The sequence below is a fragment of the Pristiophorus japonicus genome, chromosome 9 (genome assembly GCF_044704955.1).
Source record: "Pristiophorus japonicus isolate sPriJap1 chromosome 9, sPriJap1.hap1, whole genome shotgun sequence".
NCBI classification, from domain to species: Eukaryota; Metazoa; Chordata; class Chondrichthyes; family Pristiophoridae; genus Pristiophorus; species Pristiophorus japonicus.
In genome coordinates this window covers 210881386-210898890 of record NC_091985.1, presented here as the reverse complement: position 1 = coordinate 210898890, position 17505 = coordinate 210881386, and the positions used below count along the sequence as shown (strand labels likewise).

General features: G+C 46.9%; 1 protein-coding gene across 5 annotated transcripts in view; it reads left to right on the top strand.

Moving 5' to 3' along the window:
• The window catches only part of LOC139273608 (zinc finger protein 850-like), a 560896-nt gene that overhangs the window by 528537 nt on the left and 14854 nt on the right, over positions 1-17505 (top strand). For 3 of the 5 annotated variants that reach the window (XR_011595237.1, XR_011595235.1, XR_011595238.1), the window contains 2 exons: positions 9612-9667; positions 15059-15143. Coding sequence is in view for 1 of the 5 variants with exons in the window: in XM_070890567.1 (XP_070746668.1) it covers positions 15059-16263 (1205 nt within the window). In the remaining 4 variants the exon portion in view is untranslated. Of the gene's footprint in view, positions 1-9611; positions 9668-14065; positions 14122-15058; positions 16264-17505 lie in introns of those variants that run through there. The other 2 variants (XR_011595236.1, XM_070890567.1) reach the window with 2 other exon arrangements.

Below are 17505 nucleotides of genomic sequence, written 5' to 3'. Positions count from 1 at the left end.
TAACAAAATAGATGAGTTGACGGCACAAATAGATACAAATGGGTATGATCTGATCGCCATTACAGAGACGTGGTTGCAAGGTGACCAGGACTGGGAACACAATATTCAGGGGTATTTGACAATTCGGAAGGACAGACAGAAAGGAAAAGGAGGTGGAGTAGCATTGTTAATAAAGGATGGGATCAGTGCGTTCGTGAGAAACGATATTGGCTCAGAGTATCAAGAGGTTGAATTAGTTTGGGTAGTGATAAGGAATAATAAAGGGAAAAAGTTGCTGGTGGGCGTAGTCTGTAGGCCCCCTAATAGTAGCTACATGATTGGATGGAGCATAAATCAAGAAATAATGGAGACTTGTAAAAAAGGAATGACAATAATCATGGGTGATTTTAACCTTCACATGTTTTGGTCTCTGTAACTAAGGAAGGAAATACTTGCATTGGAGGCTGTTCAGAGAAGGTTCACTAGGTTGATTCTGGAGATGAGGGAGTTGACTCATGAGAATAGGTTGAGTAGGTTGGGCCTATACACGTTGGAGTTCAGAAGAATGAGAGGTGATCTTATTGAAACTTATAAGATAATGAGGGAACTCGACAAGGTGGATGCCGAGAGATTATTTCCACTCATGGGGGGGGAAACTAAAACTCGGGGACATAGTCTGAAAATAAGGGGCCGCTCATTTAAAACTGAGATGAGGAGAAATTTCTTCTCTGAGGGTTGTAAATCTGTGGAATTCTCTGCCCCAGAGACTAACCTCTGCTGTACATGCCCTGGAAGTGTTTGATGGGACAGTGTAGAGGGAGCTTAAATCTGTATCTATCCCAGGCTGCATCTGCCCCCGGGAGTCTTGGAAGCGACAATGTAGAGGGAGCTTAAATCTGTATCTAATCTGTACTGTACCTGCACTGGGAGTGTTTGATGGGACAGTGTACGGCGAAACAAAGAGATCAAACAGTTTCCTCTACAATGTGTCTTGCTTTCTCTCCCTGTCTCGCTCCCTCTCCCAGTGTATCTCCATCTGTCTCTTTTCTTTGATTTTGATCTCACTGTCTCCCTCATTCTCCCTCTCTCTCTCTGTCTCCCTCTCTCTCTGTCTCGCTTACTTCAACTGTATCGCTCCCAGTCTCTGCCCCACTCTCTGCCAGTCATTTGAACATAAAAGCATAAGACCCCCTGGGGTAGAGCATTCCAAAGAGCCACAATCCTTTGAGTGAAGAAATTTCTCCTCATCTCAGTCCTAAATGGCTGACCCCTTATTCTGAGACTGAGTCCTAGTTCTAGACTCCCCAGACAGTCTGTCCACAATACTCCAGGTGTGGTCTCACCAGGGCCCTATATAATTGCAGTAGGACATCTTTATTCTTGTACTCAAATCCTCTTGTAGTAAAGGCCAATATACCATTTGCTTTCCTAATTGCTTGCTGTACCTGCATGTTAACTTTGTGATTCTTGTACAAGGACACCCAGGTCCCTCTGAACACCAACATTTCCCAATCTCTCTCCATTTAAAAAATACTCTGCTTTTCTATTTTGCTGACCAAAGTGGGTAACTTCACATTTCTCCACATTACATTCCATCTGCCATGTTCTTGGCCACTACTTTAACCTGTCTGTGTCCCTTTGCAGCCTCTTTGCATTAACCTCACACATTACTTTCCCACCGAGCTTTGTATCATCAGTCAACTTGGATACAGCACACTCGGCCCCCTCATCTAAGTTATTGATACAGATTGTGAATAGCTGAGGCCCAAGCATCCATCCTTGCGGTACCCCACTGGTTACAGCCTGACAACCTGAAAATGACCGTCAATCCGTGTAATATATTGCCCCCAATCCTATGGGTCCCAACTTAGTGTCTCGCTGTGTCCCCGCCCCCACCCTCTCTGTCTGTCTCTCTGTCTGTCTGCCTCTCTCGGTCAGTCACTCTCTCTCTCTCCCAGTGTATCTCCATCTGTCTCTTTTCCTCTATTTTGATCTCACTGTCTCCCTTGGTCGAGCTCCCCCTCTCCCTCGCTGTCTCTCACACTATCTCTCTCCTACATCTATCTCTCTGTCTCTCTCGTCTCCCGCTGTCTCTCTCCTTCTGTCTCCCTACATCTATCTCTCTGTCTGTCTCTAGTCTCCCACTGTCGCTCTCTCTCTCTCTCTGTCACTCACTCCATCTGTCTTGCTGTCTCTGTCTCTATGTCTGTCTCCCTCTGTCTTTCCCTCTGTCCATATCTCTCTCCCTCTCTAGCATAACTAAAACCACCTCCGTAACATCGCCCGGCTTTTGGTGTTTCGGACAGGGGGGTAATACCCCTTTGGAATTTTGTATTCCTTACTGTTACTTTTAATTAGCTCACGCTTTTCGAAGTTTACTACTCAGCCATTCTTGCCCTTGTCCATTGGCTTGTCCTTTAGATTTTTGGTGTTATGGACAGAGGGGTAATGTCCCCTTGGAGTTTTGTATTCCTTACTGTCCCCTGTAAATTGGTTTAGCTGTTTTTTTAGAAATTATGCTACTCGATCTTTCTTGTTCTTAGTCTTATCACTTCCTTTATTTGGGTTATCTCTTGTTCCTTATGTTCTGGTGTTCTATGTTATAATCCCTGTGCCTCTGTGTCGTTCTGGACCCTGGGGCATGTTGTTCCTTTGGAATTGTTTGTGTGTCGGTGGGGGGGAGGGCGGTTTATTCTTGGATTTTTTAGGGATTGGTGTTTTGTCTCTCATTTCTAAGTTAAGATTTTTTATTTTATTATTCCTACCTTGCTGTGCATATGTGTTTCGTTCTAGACACTGATGCAATTTAGTATCTTTAGGTTTTAGGTCTGTGTTGGGTTTGGTCTTGGGCTCTGACGGCTTAGGTTTTGTGGTGTTTGGGTCTTGACTAATCCTTGTGGGGTTATGTTTTAGATTAGGGTTGGTTGGCTGTTTGGTTCTGGGTTAGGGTTTGGTATTGGGGCTCCGATTTGGTTAATATGTTTCCGGGTAGGGATCTGTTTTAGAAACATAGAAACATAGAAAAATAGGTGCAGGAGTAGGCCATTCGGCCCTTCGAGCCTGCACCGACATTCAATAAGATTATGGCTGATCATTCCTTCAGTACCCCTTTCCTGCTTTCTCCCTATACCCCTTGATCCCCTGAACCGTAAGAGCCATATCTAACTCCCTCTTGAATATATCCAGTGAACTGGCATCAACAACTCTCTGCGGCAGGGAATTCCACAGGTTAACAACTCTCTGAGTGAAGAAGTTTCTCCTCATCTCAGTCCTAAATGGCCTACCCCTTATCCTAAGACTATGTCCCCTGGTTCTGGACTTCCCCAACATCGGGAACATTCTTCCTGCATCTAACCTGTCCAGTCCTGTCAGAATCTTATATGTTTCTATGAGATCCCCTCTCATCATTCTAAACTCCAGTGAATAAAGGCCCAGTTGATCCAGTCTCTCCTCATCCCTGGAATCAGTCTGGTGAACCTTCGCTGCACTCCCTCAGTAGCAAAAACGTCCTTCCTCAGACTAGGAGACAAAAACTGAACACAATATTCCAGGTGAGGCCTCACTAAGGCCCTGTACAACTGCAGCAAGACCTTCTTGCTTCTATATTCAAATCCCCTAGCTATGAAGGCCAACATACCATTTGCCTTCTTTACCGCCTGCTGTACCTGCGTGCCCACTTCCAGTGACTGATGAACCATGACACCCAGGTCTCGTTGCACCTCCCCTTTTTCTAGTCTGCCGCCATTCAGATAATATGCTGCCTTTGTGTTTTTGCCCCCAAAATGGATAATTACACATTTATCCACATTATACTGCATCTGTCATGCATTTGCCCACTCACCTAACCTGTCCAAGTCACCCTGCAGCCTCTTAGTGTCCTTCTCACAGCTTACACCGCCACCCAGTTTAGTGTCATCTGCAAACTTGGAGATATTACACTCTATTCCTTCATCCAAATCGTTAATGTATATTGTAAAGAGCTGGGGTCCCAGCTCTCCACTAGTCACTGCCTGCCATTCTGAAAAAGATCCGTTTATCCCGACTCTCTGCTTCCTGTCTGCCAACCAGTTCCTTATCCATGTCAGTATATTACCCCCAATACCATGTGCTTTGATTTTGCACAACAATCTCTTGTGCGGGACCTTGTCAAAAGCCTTCTGAAAATTCCAAATACACCACATCCACTGGTTCTCCCTTGTCCACTCTGCTAGTTATATCCTCAAAAAATTCCAGAAGATTCGTCAAGCATGATTTCCCTTTCATAAATCCATGCTGACTTGATCCGATCCTGTCCTTAATGATCGATTCCAACATTTTCCCCACTACTGATGTCAGGCTAACTGGTCTATAATTACCCGTTTTCTCTCTCCATCCTTTTTTAAAAAGTGGTGTTACATTAGCTACCCTCCAGTCCATGGGAACTGATCCAGAGTCAATAGACTGTTGGAAAATGATCACCAATGCATCCACTATTTCTAGGGCCACTTCCTTGAGCACCCTGGGATGCAGACTATCAGGCCCCGGGGATTTATCGGCCTTCAATCCCATCAATTTCCCTAACACAATTTCCCGCCTAATAAGGATATCCTTCAGTTCCTCCTTCTCATTAGACCCACTGACCCCTACTACCTTCGGAAGGTTATTTGTATCTTCCTTAGTGAAGACAGAACCGAAGTATTGGTTTAATTGTTCTGCCATTTCTTTGTTCCCCATTATAATTTCACCTGAATCCGACTGGAAGGGACCTACATTTGTCTTTACTAATCTTTTTCTCTTCACATATTTATCGAAGCTTTTGCAATCAGTTTTTATGTTCCCTGCAAGCTTCCTCTCGTACTCTATTTTCCCCCTCTTAATTAAACCCTTAGTCCTCCTCTATTGAATTCTAAATTTCTCCCAATCCTCAGGTTTGTTACTTTTTCTAGCCAATTTATATGTCTCTTCCTTGGCTTTAACACCACCCTTAATTTCCTTTGTTAGCCATGGTTGAGCCACCTTCCCAGTTTTATTTTTACTCCAGACAGGGTTGTACATTTGCTGACGTTTATCCATGTAATCTTTAAATGTTTGCCATTGCTTATTCACCGTCAACCCTTTAAGTATCGTTTGCCAGTCTATTCTAGCCACGTCACACCTCATACCGTTGAAGTTACATTTCCTTAAGTTCAGGACCCTAGTTTCCGAATTAACTTTGTCACTCTCCATCTTAATAAGGAATTCCACCATATTATGGTCACTTTTTCCCAAGGGGCCTCGCACAACAAGATTGCTAATTAGTCCCTTCTCATTACACAATACCCAGTCTAGGATGGCCAGCTCCCTGGTTGGTCCTCGACATATTGGTCTAGAAAACCATCCCTAATACACTCCAGGAAATCCTCCTCCACCTCATTGCTACCAGTTAGGTTAGCCCAATCAATGTGTAGATTAAAGTCGCCCATGATTACTGCTGTACCTTTATTGCACACCTCCCTTATTTCTTGTTTGATGCTGTCCCCAACCTCACTACTACTATTTGGTGGTCTGTACACAACTCCCACTAGCGTTTTCTGCCCTTTGGAATTCCGCAGCTCCACCCATACCGTTTCCACATCATCCAGGCTAATGTCCTTCCTTACAATTGCATTGATTTCATCTTTAACCAGCAACGCCATCCCGCCTCCTTTTCCTTTCTGTCTATCCTTCCTCAATGCTGAATACCCTTGGATGTTGAGTTCCCAGCCTTGGTCCACCTGCCTCGGGCCATGTCTCCATGATGCCAATCACATCGTATCCGTTAACTGCTATCTGTGCAGTTAATTCATCCACCTTATTCCGAAACTCCTCGCATTGAGGCACAGAGCCTTCAGGCTTGTTTTTTTAACACACTTTGCCCCTTTAGAATTTTGCTGTAATGTAGCCCTTTTTGTTTTTTGCCTTGGGTTTCTCTGCCCTCCACTTTTACTTTTCTCCTTTCTATATTTTGCTTCTGCCTCCTTTTTATTTCCCTCTGTCTCCCTGCATAGGTTCCCATCCCCCTGCCATATTAGTTTAACTCCTCCCCAACAGCACTACCAAACACTCCCCCTAGGATATTGGTTCCGGTCCTGCCCAGGTGCAGATCGTCCGGTTTGTACTGGTCTCACCACCCCCAGAGGTGGGACCAGTACAAAGTTCAGTTCAGGGTTGGGTTTTAGGGCTTGGTTTTCATTCATCGGTTGTTTGGGTTGTGCTTAAGTTTTTAGGGGTGGGTGTTACCGTGTTTTGGGCAGTGGCGGAGGTGGGGGGGGTGTTGTTACCATGTTTTCGGCAGTGAGGGGTGGGGTTACCGTGTTTTGGGCAGTGGGGGTGTAAATGTGGATTCTTTTCCCTCAATCTGGTACAGCGAAATCACTGAGTCAAATACCGATTCTGCTTTAAACAAAGCGAGCATTTATTTCAAAAGCAAATCCCGATCGGGGACTTTATCAGACAGAAGGAATGCAACTCTGATAGATCGCACTCACTTCCTACGGACAAAGTGATGTTACATTGTAAAGGCACGACGGTTATACATTTTCGGAAAAAGATAACAAGATACAATATGAGTGACATCCTAGTTCAGCCTATCCTCTTTGATCCCTCTTTCCCTTTGTCCACTCATAAGCCGATCTAAGAATGGTCTGATTTTACACAGGCCCATTATTCTCTTACTGTTAATGTTTCAGGTTAGCAATGTGAGTTAGTACGACCTTGAGGTTTGTTTTGCAAGCTGTGGGTTTTGTTTCAAAATGTGTTAGTGTTGTAACATTTTGCAGTCTCGAGTCTGAGATGTCATGGCTATTCCTCCATGAATTCTTTGTTAGCTTACACTGTCCCTATACAATTCCCACGTTCTCAACTTAAATGTCTCTATACATTTTTAAATATTCACAGGGGGGTGGTGTTACCATGTTTTGAGAGTGGAGGGGGGATGTTACCGTGTTTTGGGCAGTGGTGGGGGAGCGTTGGTGGCTGGGGTTAATTGTTGTGATTGGTGGGATGGTGTCTTGGGTCAATCGGTGGTTTGTGTGTTTGGGCCTAGTGCTGATGATCAGCCTCGGCTGGATTTCTGTGTGGCTCGGGAGGGAGGCGGGTTGGAGCAGAGGTCCTGTTGTTCCCGGGGAAGGGATCAGTCTCTGGGTTTTTTAGGGGGTTGATTTTAAGTCGTTGTTACGTTCTTTGTGGAGATTTAGTTTTGTACTTTGGTGGACTGATTTTTATTTTTGGATTTTTAATTTAATTATTTAATAATAAAAAAAATTACATTGTTGTAACTATTTTTAGGTGAGGGTTCTTTTTATGAATGATTGGGCTGTAGGGTGGGGAAGGGGATTATGGGCCTTAAATTGTGAATGGTTTTGGTGGGTTGATCAGGATCCGTGCCGTGTTGACTGACCACGTGGGGAGGTGGGGGGGGGGGGGGGGGGGGAATTTAGGAAGCATTTTTTTTCTTGTTTTTCAATTTATTTTCGTATGTGTACACTACGGTTCGACGGCAATAATTATCGGTTGGTGGTGGGTGAGGTCAGGGGGACAACAAGGGGGAACAGAGAAATCACGGTACCACAGCAGACAATTATCTTATTTAGTTCTAGTTAGTAGTACAATTAGAGCTGGTACAGGAAAGATTTTTTTAGAAGCAGAGAAAAATGAGAGAGGTTTTTTTAAAGACAGCACCGTGGATCTGAAATCTGGATAGAGTGAGAGAGAAATCCACCAGGGAGGGGGGAGAAAAAGGTCAGGGGGATTTTTTGGGGGAGGATTTATAAAACTCACTTCACGATCCGTCGTCTAGGTGGCTGATTGTAGTCTATAGACCTAACGTTTCACATTTACTGGGGCTTCATCTGAGGCCAGGAAAAGCAAACGGGTGCGGGGGTGGGGGGGGTTAGTGTGGTGGGGGTTCAAGAGTCACGCGAGTTTTCGATCGAAAAACGTACAGTGAGAGGTTATGGAGAATTTAGAGCTCCTTACCTTCCACTAGGTCAGTCAAAACGAGAAGGGCTGTGAGGAGGGAAAAGAACTATTTAAACCTTTGTTTCTCTCAATGATCAGGTATCAATTGTTTGCTTTGTCTGGTCTTCTGGTTCTTCTTTCTCCTTCTGATGTGTTCTCTCTGTGTGGTCTGTTGTCCTACCTGTTTGTTAGGTGAAAATGTAGAGTCCGCCTTCTCTTTGTTAGTATGTAGTATGTGATGCCTCACCTAGTTGAATGTCCATGGTTTGGAGTGGGGATTTTTTGTTAGGCGGGGTCTAATGTTTTAATTTCTTAGTGGTTTGTTTGTTTCCTTTCTGCCGTATATCTCATTTTCCCTTACTTTTCATAAATATTTGTTTTTTTGATTTAAATAATTTTTAAAAATGTATAAAAAAAATTTTTGTTATTGTTTAGGGGTTGGTTCTGTTTATTTTTATTACTGTCTTAGTTTTGCTATCTGTTTTTATATTTCGAGCTAGTTTACTTTCATAGTCTATCTTCCCTTTCTTAATAATTTTTTTAGTCATTCTTTGCTGGTTTTTAAAAGCTTCCCAATCTTCTGTCCTCCCATTAGTTTTGGCCACGTTGCATGCCCTTGTTTTTAATTGGATACCATCCTTTATTTCTTTAGTTAGCCACGGATGGCTATTTTTCCTTTTAACCCTTTCCTCCTCACTGGAATATATTTTTCTTGAGAGTTATGAAATAGCTCCTTAAATGTACACCACTGTTCATCAACCGTCCGACACTTTAATCTATTTTCCCAGTCCACTTTAGGCAACTCTGCCCTCATACCTTTGTAGTCTCCTTTATTTAAGCTTCCTACGCTGGTTTGAGATCCAACTTTCTCACCCTCCATCTGAATTTGAAATTCAACCATGCTATGGTCACTCATTCCAAGGGGATCCTTTACTAGGAGATTGTTTATTAATCCTGTCTCATTACACAGGACTAGATCTAAGATAGCCTGCCCCCTGGTTGGTTCTGTTACATACTGCTCAAGGAACCTGTCCCTTATGCACTCTATGAACTCTTCCTTAAGGCTACCCTGACCAATTTGATTTGTCCAATCAATACGGAGGTTATAATCACCCATGGTTATTGCTGTTCCCTTTTTACAAGCACACACTATTGGTTTATACTCCGACCAACAGAGTTGCTACTGTTAGGGGGCCTATAGACTACGGCCACCAGTGACTTTTTTCCCCTTATTATTCCTTATCTCCACCCAAACTGTTTCAACATCCTGATCATTTGAGCCAATGTTGTCTCTCACTATTGCAGTGATTCCATCCTTTATCAACACAGCTATTTTGTTTCCCTGGAGTTCCTATTATGAATTTCAGAAACTTCGGTGCCAAGTGGACCAGGTGTTTAAAGGTCATTCATTTCCCTCTTTCCATGTTGCTGTTAGTTAAAGGTACAGAGATTGATTTCCCCCTCATTATGCATCTTTAGTAGTTAAACAAAAATCCTTCCTATTCGTAGTGAGTCACTCTGCACTGGGAGAGATGGCTGGTGACTTCAGCCTTTAAAATACTCCTCTTGTTCAAATCCCTGTGTAAAGAATGTAAAGCCCTTACTCTACAGCATGAAACCATACGAGGCACATTCTGGGACAAGGTCACTCTGTGATCTGCTCTCTTTATTTACAGGACTCCAAAGACGATGACCCTGTGTAGGACCTCCCTTTTTATACCTGTGTGATCAGGTAAGGAGTGTCTCTCACAAGTTCACCCCATGTGGTCAAGATGTGCATCTAGGTTTAATGTATACAGTAATACAGTGGTGTTACATTGTGGTTACATACATGACATCACCTCCGCCCCCCCCCCCCCCCCCCCCAAAGTCATATCGGGATCATAGGTCTAGTCTTTCAGGTGGTCTACGCTCCCTCGTGGAGCGCTGCAGTTGGGGCTCTGGTTGTTGGACACTCACGTGAGTGTCTGTCACCTGTGGTGATTCTGGCCTGTCCGGGCTGACCGCAGGGACTGTGCATTCTTCTGATTGCTCTTGTTGCTCGTTCACTGGCGGTGTTGTGAAATCCATCTCATGGTCTTCAGGTTCCTCCGTGTCGGTGCTGAACATTTTTTTTTACTTGGTCCAGATGCTTACGGCATATCTGACCATTGTTGAGTTTTACCACGATGACCATATTCCTCTCTTTGTCAATTACAGTGCCCTCAAGCCATTTGGGCCCCATGGCGTGATTGAGGACGAATACAGGATCATTTATTTCTATACACCTCCCCCCTCGAATTACAGTCATGGTACTCATTTTGAGACTTGCGCTTGCCCTCAACTATGTCGGTCAGGACTGGGTGAATGAGGGACAGCCGAGTTTTGTGTCCGTTTCATTAGTAGCTCTGCGGACGGGACCCCCGTGAGCGAGTGCGGACGGGATCTATAGGCCAGCAGGAGGCGCGACAGTCGGCATTGTAGGGAGGGTCCTTGAATCCTGAGCAACCCTTGCTTAATGATTTGGACCGCACGTTCCGCCTAGCCATTGGAGGCCGGCTTGAACGGCGCAGTCCTGACGTGGTTGATGCCATTGCCCGACATAAACTCTCGGAATTCGTAGCTTGTGAAACATGGTCCGTTATCACTAACCAGGATGTCTGGCAAGCCATGGGTTGCAAAGATCGCATATAGGCTTTCCACAGTGGTGGATGACATGCATGAATTCAGAATGATGCACTCGAACCATTTCAAATACGCATCTACCACAATAAGGAACATCTTACCCATGAATGGGCCCGCATAGTCAACATGAATGCTTGACCATGGCCTGGTGGGCCAAGGCCACGGGCTGGGCGGGGCCTCCCTGGGGGCATTGCCCGGCTGGGCACACGTGTGCCTGCGAACACAATGTTCCAGGCCACCAAACGTGTGACCGGCAATAGCCTTCATCAGCACAATGCCTGGGTGCTCGCTGTGGAGTTCCCTGATGAATGCCTCCCTGCCCTTCTGGGGCATAACTACCCGGCTGCCCCATAGTCGGCTTGGATGGAGAGCTCATCCATCCGTCTGTGGAACGGTCTGACCTCCTCAGGGCATGCTCCGTGTGCGGGCGCCCAATCCCCAGTCAGGACACATTTCTTAATCAGGGATAGGAGGGGATCTCTGTTCGTCCAGATTTTGATCTGGCAGGCTGTGATGGGGGAGCCTGCGCTGTCAAAGGCATCGACAGCCATGACCATCTCGGCACTTTGCTCCGCTGTTCCCTCAGTGGTGGCCAGTGGAAGCCTGCTGAGCGCGTCAGTGCAATTTTCAGTGCTGGGCCAGTGCCGGATGGAGTAGTCATAGGCAGCCAGCGTGAGAGCCCATCGCTGTATGCGAGCTGATGTGTTGGCATTGGTGGCCTTGCTGTCTGACAATAGGGATGTTAATGGCTTGTGGTCCGTCTCTAATTCAAACTTCCTACCAAAGAGGTACTGATGCATTTTTTTTACACCATAGATACACGCAAGCGCTTCCTTCTCGACCATCCCATATCCCCGTTCTGCTTGAGAGAGTGACCTGGAGGCATAAGCCACAGGTTGTAGTTGACCCTCAGCATTGCCCTGCTGCAACACGCACCCAACCCCATAGGACGATGCATCACATGTCAGAACCAATTTTTTTACAGGGGTCGTACAGGGTCAACAACTTGTTTGAACAAAGTAGGTTTCGCGCCTGATCAAAAGCCCGTTCCTGACAGTCCCCCCAAAACCAATCGCAACCTTTATGCAGGAGCACGTGTAGCGGCTCCAACAACATGCTCAAGTTCGACAGAAAGTTCCCGAAATAGTTCGAGTCCCAGGAATGAACGCAACTCCGATGTGTTGCAGGGCCTGGGTGCTCGTCGAATCGCCTCTGTTTTGGATTCGGTGGGCCGAATCCCATCTGCAGCAACCCTCGTGCCCAGAAACTCAACCTCAGGAGCTAAGAACAGACATTTAGACTTCTTGAGTCGCAGGCCTACCCGGTCCAGTCGGCATAGCACCTCCTCCAGGTTGTGGAGATGTTCCTCGGTGTCTCGATCCGTGATGAGGATGTCGTCCTGGAATACGATCATTCCAGGAATGGATTTAAGCAGGCTTTCCATGAATCATTGAAAAATTGCGGCCGTTGATCTAATGCCAAACGGGCACCTGTTATAAACGAACAGTCCCTTGTGCGTGGTGATGGTGGTCAGTAGTTTAGATTCGTCGGCCAGTTCCTTGGTCATATAGGCTGAAGTGAGGTCAAACTTGGTGAACAGCTTGCAGCCTGCCAGCGTGGCGAAGAGGTCCTCTGCTGTCGGGAGCGGGTATTGATCTTGTAGGGACACCAGATTGATGGTGGCCTTGTAGTCTCCACAGATCCTGACAGAGCCATCCTCTTTTAGGACGGGCATGAAGGGGCTCGTCCAGTCGCTGAATTCAACAGGCGAGATGATGCCCTCTCTCAACAACCGGTCCAATTCGCTCTCGATCTTTTCCCGCATCACATATGGCACCGCTCTGGCTTTGTGGTGCACTGGCCTGGCGTCTGGGGTGATGTGTATCACTACCTTAGTGCCTTTGAAAGTCCCGACGCCCGGTTGGAATAGTGAATCGAATTGTTGTAGGACTTGTGAGCACGAACTTCGCTCCACAGACGACATTGCGTGAACATCCCCCCATTTCCAGTTCATCTCGGCTAACCAGCTCCTCCCCAACAGTGCTGGACCATTGCCCGGGACAATCCAGAGTGGCAGCCGATTCACTATCCCATTGGGTGTGACAGCCAACATTGCACTGCCTAGTACCGGAATGATTTCTTTGGTGTAAGTCCGTAATTGTGTCTATATGTGCTAATTTGGGTCTGTTGGCTTTAAGTGGCCATAGCTTCTCAAATTGCTGAACGCCCATGAGTGACAGGCTGGCCCCAGTGTCCAGCTCCATGCGTACAGGGATGCCGTTTAATAAAACGCTCATCATCATTGATGGCGTTCTGGTGTATGAGCTGTGAATATTCGCCACATGGACCCGCTAAGCTTCGGCATCCATCGATTCGCCCCAAAAGTCATCCTGCCTCAAAGAACCCTCTCCTGGTCCATCCGCCTCATATATTAGTCTGGTTGCAGGCTTCCTGCACATTTGAGCTAAATGGCCACTGAGATTACAGTTCCTGCAGACAAACTGTTGAAATCTGCAAGATCTAGCTGAGTGTTTTCCCCCACACCTCCAGCATGAGTTAAAGTTTCTATTGTTGGGAACAAAGGGACTATGGCCAGGCATTCCTCGCTGACTGTCCCTTTGACTGCTCTTAAGTACCCTATTAGTGGGTGTCAATGGCCCCGTCCCGAGCCACATTGTCCACTGTGATGGCGTGAATGTCCGTTCAGCCTGCCATTGTCTGTTACAGTCCTACTCTGGGGTCTATTGCTGCCTGGGGAATGTTGGACTGCCCCTGCCTGTCTGAGTCACATTGATGATGTTGACTCCCTGATCCATCACCGCGTTAGAGGCAGAGTTGCGCGCGTATATTATTTTCGTGTCTTCCTCCCCCGCCATGAAAGTTTGAGCCATCAACGCCGCCGCTTCTAAGGTCAAATCCTTGGTCTCAATTAATTTGTGGAAATTCCCGCATGACCGATGCCCTCGATAAAGAAATCCCTTAGCAAATCCCCGTGCAGGCGTCTGTGAACTTAGAGGCTGGCCAAACGCCAGAGGTCCGCTACGAAGTCCGGTATGCTCTGTCCTTCATGACGTCAGTGGGTGTAGAATCTGTGTCAGGCTATATGTATGCTACTCGCCGGTTTGAGGTGCTCCCCGATCAATTCAGTAAGTTCTTCAAAGGTTTTGTCCGCCGGCTTTTCGGGTGCTAGTAAGTCCTTCATGAGCATGAAAGTCTTTGGTCCGCAGCCGATCAAAAGATGAGCCCTTCGCTTGTCAGCCGCTGCATCATCTAGCCATTCTTTCGTAATGAAGCTTTGCTGAAGCCTCTCGACAGAATCGTCCCAGTCTTCCCCAGCACAGTACCGTTCCTCTGTGCTACCGGTGGCCATTCTCGTGAAGTCCCGTTTCTTGTCGCCAGCATGAAACCACACGAGGCACATTCTGGGGACAAGGTCACTCTTGTGACCTGCTCTCTTTATTTGCAGGACTCCAAAGATGATGACCCTGTGTGGGACCTCTCTTTTTACACCTGTGTGATCAGGTAAGGAGTGTCTCCCACAAGTTCACCCCTTGTCAAGGTGTGCATCTAGGTTGAGTGTATACAGTAATACAGTGGTGTTACATTGTGGTTACATACATGACACCCTCCAAGGCCTTGCCCCTCCCTATCTCTGTAATCTCCTCCAGCCCGCCAACCCTCTTAATAAGGAGAAATAATTTTCAGTGTCAGAAGGGTCGGTAACCAGAGTGGAGTTGAGGTAGAAGATCAGCCATGATATTACTGAATGGTGGAGCAGGCTCGAGGGGCCAATGGGCCTAATCCTGCTCCAATTTCTTGTGTTCTTAAAGGGTAATGGAAATGCAGAACTCGATGTTTCCCATATAACTGAGGCTGGGGGCCAATTGATCAGGCTCAAGGGGCCGAATGGCCTATTCCTGTTTCTATGTTCCTACTTACAGTGACGACTTTTGTAAACAGCTTTTACAGGGGTTTAGAAGGAGAGGATACGCCGAGGGGATTAAACCTGGGCCCCTCCTGTTAATGTGACTCAGTCACACTGGTCGGTGCCTTTACCCACTGAGCCATTGGGAGGAGGCTCCAGTGACCCTGCTGGAAAATGCACCTGTGAGGCCTCAGGTGAGGACAGGGGAATAGCTTGTCGACACTCACTGTCGAGGTTCACACGTGGACATTGGGCACATGGGTCACATATTGGAGAGAAACTGGTGAGTGTAGAACTGAACCCAGCCAGAGTCAGCACCTTCAGGGGAGGAGAACCAGTGAGTGTAGAACTGAACCCAGCCAGAATCAGACATTAGTGAACCAGTTGGGTTTTTACGACAATTCGGTCGCTTTCATGGTCACTTTGTTCTAGTGCCAGCCCCACAAATTAGCAGGCTCATTAAGTTCAAATTACTAATCTGCCTCTGTTTTCTCTCTCACACTCCCTTTTTCCTGTTTTAAATTAATTTTACAGGGTATTAGAAGGGGAGGATTTGCAGACGGGAAACTCAAATCGCAGACCGCATCAAGATCTGACAGCGTCACTCGATTCATCGGGACCCGAATATCATCGGCCTCTCAATATGACAGTGGGGAGAAAGTGTACACGTGTTCTGTGTGTGGACAAGGCTTCAGCCAAATCTCTGGCCTATTGAGACACAAGCGCAGTCACACCGGGGAGAGGCCGTTCACCTGCTCCGAGTGTGGGAAGGGATTCGCTCGTTCATCCCACCTTCTGATACACCAGCGAGTTCACACTGACGAGAGACTTTTTAAGTGCCCGGACTGTGGGAAGAGCTATAAACATTCCGGGGAACTGACGTACCATCAACGTGTTCACACCGGGGAGAGCCCATTCAGGTGCTCTCACTGCGGGACTGGGTTCAGTCGATCATCTAAACTCGCTATACACCAGCGCACTCACACTGGGGAGAGGCCGTTCACCTGCTCTGTGTGTGGGAAAGGATTCAGTCGGTCAGGTAGCCTGCTGAGACACCAGCGAGTTCACACTGGGGAGAGGCCGTTCACCTGCTCTGAGTGTGGGAAGGGATTCACTGATTCATGCAACCTGCTGAGACACCAACGAGTTCACACTGGGGAGAGACCGTTCACCTGCTCGGAGTGTGGGAAGGGATTCACTCGGTCATCTGACCTGCTGAAACACCGAGTGCACACCATGGAGAGGCCCTTCACCTGCTCTGATTGTGGGATGGGATTCACTCAGTCATCCAACCTTCTGAGACACCAGCGTATTCACACTGACGAGAGACCTTTTAAATGCCCGGACTGCAGGAAGTGCTATAAAAATTCAGCGGAACTGAGCTGCCATCAACGTGTTCACACTGGGGAGAGACCGTTCAGGTGCTCCGTGTGTGGGAAGGGATTCATTCGGTCATCCGACCTTCTGAGACATCAGCGAGTTCACACTGCAGAGAGGCTGTTCACCTGCTCCGAGTGTGGGAAGGGATTCGTTCAGTCATCCGACCTTCTGAGACACCAGCGCACTCACACTGGGGAGAGACTGTTCACCTGCTCAGAGTGTGGGAAGGGATTCACTCGGTCATCCTTCCTCACTGAACACCAGCGCATTCACACTGGGGAGAGGCCGTTCACCTGCTCAGAGTGTGGGAAGGGATTCACTCAGTCTTCGATCCTGCTGAAACACCAGCGAGTTCACAAGTGACTGCAGAGGTGGGATTCTGCTGTTCTTGCTACTGTTAATCACATCCCGGACTGAACCATGTTAATTCTGACAGTTGGTTTATTTTTCTGCTGATGACTCCTATAACTGGGCTGGAGTTTAATATTCTGGATGAATGGGAAATAAATCAGCTTTGCTTTTCACACATTGCTGTGGATTTTTGTCTTTCCCACCTGAGTGTTTAGCATCACCTGGCGAACTCAGAGAGGACAATCTGGGGGGAGGATTGTACGGTGGGAACAGAACTTCAGCCTGGACACAGTCCTTCAGGGCCACACTGAGGGGGCCAAACGGCACTTTGGTCTTTCTCGTCTATCATCACCGACAACAAAGTCGCCATGCGGGTTAATCTTGAGCTGTGTCAGAAATGTATCCCAGCCGCTCTCTTCCATGGTTTGGCAATGCTAAATAGTATATACTTCAATGCAAGGAAGATGATACAAAAGTTGACTGTGTGGTTGATAGTGAAAAAGAAAGCTATAGACTGCAGGAAGATATCAATGGACTGGTCAGGTGGACAGAACAGTGGCAAATGGAACTCAATCCGGAAAAGTGTGAGGTAATGCATTTGTGGAGGGCTAACAAGGCAAGGGAATACACAATAAATCGTAGGACAATGAGGTGTAAAAGAACAAAGGGACCTTAGAGGGCATGTCCACAGATTTCTGAAGGTCGCAGGAAGTAGATAAGGTGGTTAAGAAGGCATGCAGAATACTTGCCTTTATTAGCCGCGGCACAGAATACAAGAGTAGGGAGGTTATGCTTGAACTGTATAAAACACTTACTTGGGTCACAGCGAGAGTACTGTGTGCAGTTCTGGTCACCACATTATAAGAAAGATGTCATTGCACTAGAGAGGGTACAGAGGAGATTTAGGAGGATGTTACCTGGACTGGAGAATTTAGCTATGAGGAAAGATGGGATAGGCTGGGGTTTTTTTATGGAATAGAGGAGGCTGAGGGGAGACCTAATTGAGGTGTATAAAATTATGAGGGGCCTAGATAGAGTGGATAGGAAGGACCTATTTCCCTCAGCAGAGGGTCAACAACCAGGGGGGCGTAGATTATAAAGTGGTAGGAGGTTTAGAGGGGAGATCTCTTCACCCAGAGGTGGTAGGTGTCTGGAGACCACTGCCTGAAAGGGTGGTAGAGGCAGAAACCCTTGTAGCATTTAAAACGAACTTGGATGTGCATTTGAAGTGTCGTGATCTACAAGGCCAC